The 12,774-nt window shown below is 40.0% G+C and overlaps 1 protein-coding gene across 7 annotated transcripts in view; it reads right to left on the reverse strand.

Annotated features, from left to right (window-relative positions):
- The window catches only part of TTLL11 (tubulin tyrosine ligase like 11), a 247,354-nt gene that overhangs the window by 180,799 nt on the left and 53,781 nt on the right, over positions 1-12,774 (reverse strand). For 6 of the 7 annotated variants that reach the window (XM_033961092.1, XM_033961094.1, XM_033961088.1 and 3 more), the window contains exons 4-5: positions 5,400-5,975; positions 2,235-2,330 (exon numbers count right to left, since the gene is read on the reverse strand). In XM_033961092.1, the coding sequence (XP_033816983.1) occupies positions 2,235-2,330; positions 5,400-5,975 (672 nt within the window). The remainder of the gene's footprint in view (positions 1-2,234; positions 2,331-5,399; positions 5,976-12,774) is intronic. The other variant, XM_033961090.1, reaches the window with a different exon arrangement.

Below are 12,774 nucleotides of genomic sequence, written 5' to 3' on the forward strand. Positions count from 1 at the left end.
GGTTCAAGCGTCTATTAAAAATTTTAAATTGCTCTAATTTTTTATGTATAGAAGTACTATCTTTAATAGAAGCCACCTTAAACTGTTGTAAATGCAGTATCTCCTCCTGCATCTGCTTAGTTTGAGCAACAGAGTTCAATTTCATTGTTTCCACAGTTTTAGTCAATAAGTCTAAGTTCTCCACTATTTTAGTTACCTCCTCCGAAGATTTTTCCATTTTTGTCTCCATCCGTTGAAGCAAAGACCAGATATTGTGTAAGGAAACCTCCGTCGGTGAAGACAAATTCTCCCCACTCTTGCTTGTTTCCATTAGCTGACCAAACTCGGATGCCGTACCCCCACCAGGAGACCCCGCGCCTCCACTTCCGGGATCGCGTGCCTCCCGCCCCAGCGCCTTGGCGGTCGCTGGACACGGAGGTGTGAGGGCAACCGGAGGAGACAAGGATGTTTCAATACCCGAAAGGGCAAGCGACTCCCTAAACTCGCCGCCCAAAGCCAGACTCTCCACTCCGGAAAATGCTGGTGCCGGAAGAGCAGAAAAGAAGCGGTCCATGGTTTGCTGGAGTGGGGTGGACGCCAGGGCCGGTGAGGAAGGACCCCTAACCACCCCTTTCCTCTTCGTATGGGGCATCGAGGTATAATTATTTATTAAACATATGCAAACTCGGAGAGATCTCGTCTCGTCACTCACTGCTCCTCACATCGCCGCAATCTTGACACGCCCCCTCTCCAAGGCGCAATATTGATGGGCGACCAGAACGACCTTCGTCAGTTACCGTATTTTCACTCATATACCGCGCACCCGTGTAAAACGCGCACACGAGTATAGCGCGCGGGAAACTGTAATTTATGTAAAGAAATTTTATATACCGCGCACACCCGTATACCGCGCATGCCGCCCCAACTCTCCCGTCGCCGCCCGACTCTCCTTTCGCCCGCCCCAACTCTCCTCTGACCACCCCGACTCTCCTTTCGCCAGCCCCGATTCTCCTCTGGCCGCCCCGACTCTCATTTTGCCTGCCCCGACTCTCCTCTCCCCCTTGAAGTCCTGTCCCCACCCTGAAAGCCTGATGCCCCCCCCCCCGACGTCCGATTCACCCCCCCGCAGGACCGCTCGCACCCCCACCCCGAAGGACCGCTTGCACTCGCACTCCCACCCCGAAGGACCGCTCGCACCCCCACAGCCTCCCCACCCCCCCATCATGGAGAAGCTCCTACCTTTGTCCTGCTGCTTCCTTTGCCGGCGGTCCTGCCCCTTCTGTGAGCCCTGCGTCTGAACTGCTTCCTCTTCCGGCGGTCCCGCCCTTTCTCTGACGTCAGAGAAAGGGCGGGACCGCCAGAAGCGGAAGCAGCGCAGACGCAGAGCTCACAGAAGGGCCGGGACCGCCAGCAGAGGAAGCAGCAGGACAACGGTAGGAGCTTCTCCATGATGGGGGGGTGGGGAGGCTGGGGGGGTGCGAGCGGTCCTTCAGGGTGGGGGTGCGGGTGCGAGCGGTCCTTCGGGTTGGGGGTGCGAGCGGTCCTGCGGGGTGAATCGGACGTCCGGGGGGGGGGGAACTAAGTAAAAAAAAAAGTTGTAAAACGCACTCACGCTTATAACGCGCATGGTTATGCACGGTTTGTAAAATCGTGTATAACGCGCGCGTTATATGCGTGAAAATACGGTACACCTGTTCTTCCCATTTTAAACCTTTTTACCCACTCATAAACCTTTTGTTGATTCATGGTACACATGAGGCCTTTATCCTATCTCAAGAAGACATTGAATGCTTTACTTTTTGGAACGCAATTGGTAGCTTTTTGTGAAGTATGTTAAATTTCTGTTATTTTCCAAAATAAAGTACAGATATTAAAGGTTTATTTAATAAAATACTACTAGAATTTTTGCATAAAATGTCTTTTTATCAATGTATCATTGCAGAGTGTGAAAACATAAAAGTTATAGTTATACCAAGAAATTTGCTCAATTAAGCAAAAATAATAGCAAATGTTAAGAAAAACGTAGCTTTAGGTAATCAGTGGCTTCAAGCAATTTTTTTAAAATTAGTTTCTGATCAAGCATGATTAATTCATGGGAAAAACTTTAATTCATACTGTTTTTCCAACTTTAGGTTTTTCTGGACAACCCTACACAGAATACACATAACTCGTAACATTTCCTAAGAGAAAATGAATAAAAACAATGGAGAAAAAGATTAGGTTCCAACTTTCTATAATCAGCTGAAATTTCTTACCTCATGTTCATGCTCAATTTTCATGCTCGGATTCCCATTTACTTCAAGTAACATAGGTTTCAAGTTTTTTGTTAGAAGAATGTCAAAGCCTAAAATCTGCATAAGCCATAGATTACTATTATTTCATTTATGATTAAATTGTAAATTAAAAAAATAAATTCTCAACTGTGCTTTAGGTCAAGCTTAGTACAATTAAGCAAAAAGACAATGGCATTTCTATTTTTATATCTGACAGACATTGAGTAGCAGTTCAAGGTGAGTTATAATCAGGTACATCTGCTGAAAGGCTGAAACAATCCACTTGCACCTGAGGCAACAGAGTCAAATGACTTGCCTAAGATTACAAGGACCAAAAGCAGAATTTAAACAATTTCAACCCCTGTTTTCCTGATTTCAGTCTGATATCCTAACAACTAAGTTAATCCTTTGTTCCAATCAATGTTTATAAATTAATAAAAGTTTTTTAAAAGTTAGATGCTACAGACATTTTTTCATATTTTATTGGTTTTTAACTACAGTAGGGCCTTCAAATGCCATTAAGCAATAAAAAGTCACAATCTAGTTTTTCTTAGCATCCAAAACAGAAGTTTTCAGAAAGCAGATAACAGTGTTGTTGCAAGAATCCTTGACTACATATGCTTAGAATCGTTCTTAAGAACCTCTATCAACATTCTTCCAATCAGAAGTGCACTAAATGTTATGAGAACTATGTGTATTCTTGCATGAAGTCTGATAGCATCAAAGACCAGTTATTAGCCTTGAGACAGGGTAGCATACTGTTATCAAGTTTTTTTTAGTGTTTACTAGAGTTCAGTTCTGTACTGTATTCCCAGGGCAGCAGCCTCCTCTCATTTGCTGTTTTTTCCCTCAACCTGGGAACAAGTCACAGGTGTGCTTGGGTTTAATTAAGTAGCACCTGGGGGAGGGAGTCAGTCAGAATTTATGGAACAGCAAAGGCTCACTGCTAACATAGTTCCTCTGGTCAGGACCTCCTGACCAGTGTGAACATCCAACATGCCACATAAAATCCAATATATTCAAACTTTTCCATTCTTAACAGCAATACAGAGTCTTTCATGTTCTATACTTTTGTCTAACAAGATGCCTACACATCGCAAATGTAGTGATATATGAACTCAACAGCTTACAGGTTAATGCTTACTTGCAATGAATGCATGTGCTGGGGGTAATTTGAGCTTTCACTTCAATGGTCACCATATTTATAATTTAAAAATAAAATTGTGCTTTCTATGAGCAGCAAGTGTGTTCAGTTGAGCTCTCTGTTCCTTAATGGCATGAGGCATTACTATTTCAATAATGAAAAAGGCTTCTGCTAGGGTTTTTTGCAGTTTTACTTAAGAATTTCTTTTCTAACCAGCCCTGAAAACTACCTGTAAAAAAATAAAATAAAAAAACAAGGAGGAAGGTAAAACCCAGGCAGAGATATTGTTGATTCCCTGAGTTGTAACACATTTTGAATCTAGGTGCATAAATGAATCCTTATGCATTTACTGAATAAATTGCTTTCTTAGAGACAAAGATGAGTGTGGCACAATGGTTAAAGCTACAGCCTCAGCACCCTGAGGTTGTGGGTTCAAACCTACGCTGCTCCTTGTGACCCTGGGCAAGTCGCTCAATCCCCCCCCCCCCCCCCACTGCCTCAGGTACATAAGATATATTGTAAGCTTGCTAGGACAAACAGGGAAAAATGCTTGAGAACCTGAATAAATTCATGTAAACTATTTTGAGCTCCCCAAGGAGAACGGTGGAGAAAACTGAATGAATAAATATATAAATAAAGGATCCATTTGCCTAAATTCATATAAACCATTCTGAGCTCTCCTGGGAGAACGGTAGAGAAAATTGAATAAAGAAAGAAAGGATCCATTTGCCTAACTTCCCCAGAGTGTTGCCTGGTTGACTGATAGCCATGTCACTCTGCTACTACCACCAACTTCCAAAACAGGGATATTTAAAAATCACAACATTTTTTTCTAAGATTTTTTTTTTCCTTTTAGGGTTTCCCTGGGGCCTCTTTACACTTTATTTACAAAGGAGAGCAGCATTTCACAAGTACATTCAACCCCAAGCAATAATACTTCAGAGCCTATGCAGTAAACTTGTTTGTGGGTGCTATAACAGGTATCACATTCCACAAAACACCTGATTTAGCAGTAAATATGTTATTTGTGAGTAAATATACCGTGGATATTTCTGAAAGGTGAGAAAAGCACTGTCAGAACACTTCAAAATACATGACCGAATAGGGAGCAAGGTGTAATAATATAATTTACCAATAATACTGTGGTATTAATAAAGGGGAAGATTCAAGAAAAGGTGCAAAAAGTTTGGTGCAAAAAAAATTGAGTGCTAAGTAAATATTCCATATTGGCAAAGTTGGATGCTGAAGCCATTACAGAATATGAGTGTAACCTGATATTCGAGCATCTTGTCAAGGTAGAGGTATAGGCTTACACCCAAATACTGATATTCTATAAACTTAACATGTAAGTGCCTGACATGCCACTGACTCACCCATGTCCCTCCCATGTTAACGCCCCCCTTTGCAGTTACACGCTATAGAACTTAGGTGCTAAGTTTATAGAATAGCTAATTCATGGCACTTAAGGGTCATTATTCACAGTTAAAGCCAATTGGCACCCACTTAAATAATAAACCCCCCATTTATAAAACTGCGGAAGCTGTTTTTAGTGCAGGCTAGCGCGCTGAATGCTCCGTGATGCTCCCGACGCTCTTAGGAACTCTAGGAGTGTTGGGAGCAGCGCAGAGCATTCAGCACACCGGCCTGCACGAAGAACCGCTTTTGCGGTTTTGTAAAAGAGGGGAGTAAGTTAGACACTAGTCTATAACTTGTGCACACAATTTTGTGTACTAGTTAAAAAATTGTGCATCTAAGTTTATAAGAATTAGAGGGAAAGTGCATTTCAGTCTGAACAGTTCCTAGTTCCACATGAGCATGTGCCAATTCAGAGTCAGTAAATGGCGCACTAATCTACTTTCAAAAGCTCTATGAAATCATTCATCTGCTGGAATGTACATAACAAATACTATTAGAATTATGTCCTTGTGATTACCTATCTGATTATTTGAATATTTTATTAATCAGTGATAAGGAAGAGCTTTGAAATAACATTGCCAACTTACCTGGAAGCATGAAGGTCCAGGTTTCCCTGGTGGTATGTCAGCTTGATAATAAACCTTGAGATCTGGAGTCAGTGCAATAACAGTCTTAATTACCAGTGAAACAATATCTGACCAGAGTTTCTTAATATCCATCCCTCTGGAGGCCAGTCTGTGAAGAATACTTGCAAAAGTCCTTTTGCTGCCAGTGTTTACATTGTCAGAGTGCACAAATTTGCCACTATGAATATTCAGCGAATAGTTGGTTAAGTGCATGAATACATGGTGTAGATTCTTCTGGGTGGGCTCTTCATATGGCTCTGTGCAAAACCTTGACAATCCTTCTTTGGCTATATAAATTTCCAGTGGTTCTAAAGACTTTAGTATAACATACAGACGAATGTCAAATTTCAGTTTGTCAATAAGCAGTGGTTTGCTGATGTATTCCTGAATCACAGATGGCTTGTTCTGCACATTTCCCATAACTCGAATGTTACCTGCATCTTTTATGAGGTAGATTCCATCACCTTGACACCCACCATCAGGTTTTACAATGAACGTGGGCTTCCAGGATGGGTCATTTTCTTTCATCTTATTTATCTGTATAGAAATGGAGGAAGAAAGGAGAAAAAGTAAGCTTAATTTAGCATGCAACATAGTTCCCTTGAGAAAGTCAGTGATTTAAACCAACATTTCAATATACAGTAATTGTGAGAATAAAGCCTTACAGGAAGCAGAGTGGCCATATTAAAATGTTCACGTGCAGTGTATAACTCTATGCAATTGCAAAAGGTTAAAAAAGAACTTCTTGTATTTTTTAAGTTCTTCACAAATGCAAACACAAATGGCAACTACTTTTTTTTTTTTTTTTTCAAAATATACCCTTACTATTGGTTTCTTATGTATATATTTTTAATTTAGATTAATAGTTTCTGCCTGCTTATTTGGGCATTCAGATCAAATAGAACCGGCCTCCAGCACTAGCAGTGGCAAAACTGCCACATACCAGTCTCATTTGCTCCTAAAACACAGGTCCATGGAAAATAAGAGCAGAAATTTACCTAAGGTTCTAAAAGCAGTTGAAAGTATGGTCTTTTGAGCAAGGCTCATATCTGGATAACTATTATTTATACAAGAAGATAAAAGGTGGGGTTTTAAAATTAGATCTCCGAGTATCAGGTTTCTTTGAAGATGGTAAGAGCTGTCCATGCAATGCAAGTTCTTTAATTAGGTTGATTTTGGTACATTTTCTGTTCCTTGCCTTACAGCTTATGTTGAGTTGTGCTACTATTTTACTGATATTTTATACTGTACTATATTTTATACTATACTAATTTCATATGGACAACATTACTTATTTATTTAATCCATTTTCTATCCCCTTTTTCCCAAAGAGCTCAGAACGGGTTACAGAATGCCACCAAATCACTTTTATTATGGAAGACTATTGACAAGGCTCAGCAAGTACCATTTTGCACCTAGAGCCAGGCAGCACAGGAGTGGAGGGGGACCATGCCTGCCTCAACTTACTACTATATAATCACCAGCACTGAATATCACCAGTTCTCACATCTCTTTCATGATTCTACTCCTAGAATGCCCTTCAATGCTCAGATTTGTTTTGTGCAGTTTAAGCCAATATTTTGCAGCACTGCATGTAGTTAAATGCCACTGAATATCAGTGGACAGTTTATTGGGCACAATTTAACCAGAGGCCTCTCCTGCCTAATTAAATTGCTTTGAACATTGACCTCCTAGATTCCTTTCCAGGGTTATGACTTCTAGTGTAGAACCTAGTATTTTGGAGCTATAATTTCAGCTATTCTTCCCTATGTTTTTTTATTACATTTCAGTTATAATAGCAAAGCAAAATTACATCGCATCTCTTCTACCCCTTTTGTATGTCAGTCTTCAGCAAACTACCTGTGCCCAAGAAACTGAACCCTTACAACAAGGGTGCCCACACTTTTAAAAAAAAAACACAAAGCACACTGTATGCAGAGAAAATGTTAATTATCGTTTATATTTGGGGGGTTTTCAAAGAGGTCAAGGTAGATCTTTAAAATATGCAATGTCACCTCAGTAACAACTATACAAAAATAGACAAATATAGCCCCTTCCCCTTTACTAAACCACGATAGCAGTTTTTAAGCGCAGGGAGCTGTGCTGAATGCCTCATGCTTAAGATGACCATACATCCCGTTTTGAACAGGACAGTCCCTTTTTCACATCCCCTGTCCCGTTGTTCCCACTCACCGCTTCGGGACGCCGAAATGTCCCGTTTTCAGAGAGGGCGTCCCGAAGCGGTGAGTGGGGACAACGGGACAGGGGATCGCAGCCTGGATTCAGCAGCATCACCGCTCGGGCCCCGCTGACCCTCCTATCTCTCCCTCCCAACCCTCCCAGCGAGATGACAACCTCCCTCCAGTAGCATTGGCAGCCGCAGCAAGCTAAACAGGCTGCTTCGTGGTTTTCTCCAGCAGGTGAAGCGTCACAGCCTAACTTACTTCCGCTGTGTTTGTGAAGTGCCTAACCTTATCATGTATTTAATTTTTCTCAGGTTGTGGAGAAACCCCCCTCTTTTGTGTTTGTGACCTTTGGGGGAGGGGGGTTCCAAGTGCCCAACCTGATGATTTTATCTGCCAAACTTTCCTCATGCCTATTTCCTCAGGTTGAGTGTTGAAATCTTCCTCAGTGCATTCCAAGCCTCATTCTGATGCCATTCCAAATGTCTTTTCAAACCCCATAAAGGCAACCCCCCCACCAATAAATTTTTCCCAAACTTGACACCTAGCTAAATTGCTTTAAGAATATAAGAATAGCCTTACTGGGTCAGACCAATGGTCCATCAAGCCCAGTAGCCCTTCTCACAGTAGCCAATCCAGGTACCTAGTACCTGGCCAAAACCCAAGGAGTAGCAACATTCCATGCTACCAATCCAGGGAAAGCAGTGGCTTCCGCCATGTCTTTCTCAATATCAGACTATGGACTTTTCCTCCAGGAAATTGTCCAAACCTTTCTTAAAACCAGCTACTCTATCCACTCTTACCACAACCTCAGAACTTAACTATTCTCTGAATGAAAAAAATATTTCCTCCTATTGGTTTTAAAAGTATTTCCCTGTAACTTCATCAAGTGTCCCTTAGTCTTTGCAATTTCTGACAGAGTGAAAAATCAATCACTTGTACCTGTTCTACACCACTCAGGATTTTGTAGACTTCAATCATATCTCCCCTCAGCTGTCTCTTTTCCAAGCTGAAGAGCCCTAACCTCCTTAGTCTTTTCTCATACAAGAGGACTTCCATCCCCTTATCAATTAGGTCGCTATATCTTTCTTGAGATAATGATATCAGAAATGAGCACAATACCCAAGATAAGGTCACACCATGAGTGTTACAAGGGCATTGTAACATTCTTAGTCTTGTTTACAACCACTTTTTAAATAAGTCCTAGCATCCTGTTTGCTTTTTTGGCCACCACGACACATTGGACAGAAGGTTTCATTGTATTGTCTACAATGACACCCAGATCCTTTTCTTGAGTGCTAACCCCCAAGGTGGACCCTAGCATCCGGTAAGTGTGATTTGGGTTATTCTTCCCAATGTGCATCACTTTGCATTTGTCCACATTAAATTTCTTCTGCCACTTGGACACCAGTCTTCCAATTTCCTAAGGTCTGCCTGCAATTTTTCACAATCTGCATGCATTTTTACAACTTTAAATAGTTTTGTGTCATCTGCAAATTTAATCACCTTACTCGTCGTTCCAATTTCCATATAATTTATAAATTAGTTAAATAGCACTGGTCCCAGTACAGATCCCTGAAGCACTCCACTGTCTACTCTCCTCCATTGAGAAAAATGACCATTTAACCCTATCCTGTTTTCTATCCGATAACCAATTCCTAATCCACAACTGAACTTTGCCAACTATCCCACAACTCTTTAACTTTATCAAAAGCTTTCTGAAAATCTAAATACAGTACACTATATCAACTGGTTCACCTTTATCTACATGTTTATTCACAAGTTCAAAGAAGTCAAGCAAATTGGCAAGATCTCCCTCGGCTGAACCCATGCTGACTTTCTCATTAAATCATGTTTGTCTACGTGTTCCACAATTTTATTTTTTATAATTATTTCTGGTACCCTAAAATGTAATCGCTCCCCATTTCATCAAAATCCTTAGAGTTGTTTTCAAGATCTAACAAACATACAATTATTGCTCTCTTTATAATATAGTATACTGTTTTTGCTCATGAATCAGTGCTCTTATAGGCTGACCCAGATACAGCTCTCACAATCTCCTAACTTAGGTTCCAAGGAACTTCTCCTACCTTACTGGAACCTCTTCTACACACAAACTCAGGGTAGCAATATCTACTGAAGGCCACTCCACTTTACCAAATCTTCCCTAGTTACTGCAGCTAAAAAGACATGCTGGGAGGATCTTTGCCCTCAGGACCTCTCCTTTCAGAATCCTCTAGCCTCGGGGTCTCATTCTGGAAACCCTATTGCTTTGGGATCTCACTGGTTCTACACTCTCTCAGGGCATTTAAGCTTCTTTGCCTCTGAGTCCTGCCCCTCTGACTCAAGACCTGCTATGTCAGTTTAGTGCCCCCTGCTGTTAGGCAGCTAAACTGCACCCTCAGTGAAGAAGTGCACAGCCCTTTACCATCAACTTTCTAAGACTTCCATGTCCCATGTGCAAAACTTAGATTGTAAGTCCGCTAGGAACAGAGAAAAAAACCTGTCTATAATAAATGTAAACCAAGTTTCAAGTTTATTTAAAATTTCTTATATCGCCCTATCAAGCCTTCTAGGCGGTGTACAAAAACACCAAAACAATGCGCCAAATAAAATACAATTTAAACAGAAACAAACCAGGGGAAATGACAATTTTTAAAGACATTGACAAACGGGAACAAAAGGGAAGAAGGGTTAGAACTACAATTGATAGAGAGAAAGAGAACACACAAGGGGAAGAATAACAAAGGGAAGGAGAACTGAAGGTAAAAACCTTTCTTGAATCTAAGTCGTCCTTAAAAAGACAGTTTAAGTTACAAAAACATCAAGGAAGAGAAATGTCTTAAAGTCACTTAAAATTGGCAAGAATTGTTTTTTCACATAAGTAATTTGGGATACTGTTCCAAAGAGAGGGGGCACTAACGGAGAAAATTGTAGTTCTCATTGTGCTGATATGTTTCAATGAGGGGATGGTAAGAAGGTTGTGAGCTGTAGTGGTATATGAAATCCATAACCCCTTTACCCCATTTTTTTCTACCCTGCATACTTTGCATTTGCATACATACTTTTATTCTTTAAACACTACTTAGTAAATATCTCAAAAGCAAATCACATCATTTTTCCACATAATCACCCTGTTTTATTTTTTTTTAATTAATAATGTTTTTATTTTATGAGAAATAAAAACCCACCTCAATAAAGCTGTGCACACCCAACAGTACAGCACCACAATAGAATATTACTCCTGTATTAAAAAGACTGTAGTGATTGCCAACTGAACAAAGGATTTATTTTAAAGTACTATCTCTAGTGCAAACTTTAAATCTGAATGTACCTTGTTGATTTCAAGGTCTATGGGAGATATATAAACCTGGCAAAGATTTACGATCTGCTGGTATTATGAAATTATGTATTAACAGAGAAGAGTATGTTTACGATTGCAGGGATGTCCCTGTGGAATAAGCTATCTGAACAAATAAGGTTATGTGTTGAGCATTTGACTTTAAGAAATTACAAAGACAAAGTTATTTGTTGACACCTATTTCTGACATCATTTAATAGTTATTAATCTGAAACTGCTTTATTGGCTACTGCCATAGAGTTTTAATGATAGTATCGCCTTGGGCGACATTTGATGTTATAGTTATATGTATGTTGAGATTGAGTTTTTGTTCACTGTATTTGTGTTTTATATTTATGTATGTCAATTTTGTAAAGCACTGAGTTTCTGGCAGTATAAAAATTTTTAAATAAATGTGGCATAACAGCACAACAAGAATCAGATAACTTTTCCCCCTCCCCATCCCAAAACCACCACCATAAGCTCCCACATATATGCAAAAAGAAAAAGAGGCTAATGAAAAAGCCAATGAAAGAAAGAGAAAAAAAACCTCAATTCTCTAAGCGGACCCATAATACCTACCCCGAGCCCCCTTATTTCACCCGCCTCATAAACTTTCCTCAGATATGAGCATAGCCATGACACTTGCCTTGACGAAAAGCAGTGAGTTGGTACATATGCTGCCACTGTAGAAGCTTCTGTACCACCATCGACCAGTCAGGCAGCATAGACTTTTATTGTCTTTCAAGAACAGGACAAAACATCATATTGCTGTCCAAGTTGGTTCTTCTGGACATATACATATCATTAAACAATAATTCTCTTTTTACAAATAATACCAGAACTGTACAATTCTACATAGATACTATGTCCAAGCTTCCAAATCTCACAGATTCTATGCAGTCTTGGAAGCTTATGTATAGCCTTTGGCTAATTCTTTTAAAAGACATCACAACTTGCATAGAATTTAACATTCCCCAGGATCAACAGGGCTACTAAACTCTGCACTTCATCTCCACGGTGAACGTGTTCAGGAGCTAAAGGCATGACACAAGGGATTATTTTCCACTGCTAAAAGCTAGCATTTGTTTCCTGCTGCTGAAATCATTTGTCAGAAGTGAAAATCAAGTACAAATGTTCAGACTGAGACCATGCCATAGAAAAATCTTATGGTAAGCTAGCTGGTATTTCCAGTCTAAACAACTGTAATATCAAAATGGTTATTCAGATCATGTTGAGAGCTAAATTAACAAAGCTTTAAAACACATAGTTTTGAGGTGCAAGTTCTGTTCTCACTTTGTGAAAACACAGTTTATAATGATTTTGTGGCTATTAATAGCATGTGTTGCATGCTTTTTTGCCAGCACACCTGCCTGAATAATACTGGAGGTTCAATTAAGTTTTAAAACATGTATTTCTAAATTCAGTTTGAAGTAGCATCTCCTACTGTGCTTTCTTACTAGCACCTTCCACACTTTAAGTGCTAGTTTCCTCAAAATGCAAAGGAGTATTAAATTAGCAGCAACTTTCAACACTTCAGAGGAGTCTAGACTCACTGCTATCTATCTCAAATAAAAGTTCAATGTGAAGTTGTATAAGGCAGTTTGAGGATCCCTAAAAATAAAGAATTGAAGGAAAAACCAAGATCAGGTGGGGTCTATGTCACTGAACAAGGAATGAAATTCAGCAGATTCGTGAAATTTTATCTTCTGTTTTGAGATGATGTCATGTAATTTTGACTTGTATTTGCCACTGCTGTCTAAAAAAATACAATTCAAAATGCATTAAAACAGGAGTTTATTTCACATCTACA

Source organism: Geotrypetes seraphini, chromosome 10 (assembly GCF_902459505.1).
Source record: "Geotrypetes seraphini chromosome 10, aGeoSer1.1, whole genome shotgun sequence".
Lineage (NCBI taxonomy): Eukaryota > Metazoa > Chordata > Amphibia > Gymnophiona > Dermophiidae > Geotrypetes > Geotrypetes seraphini.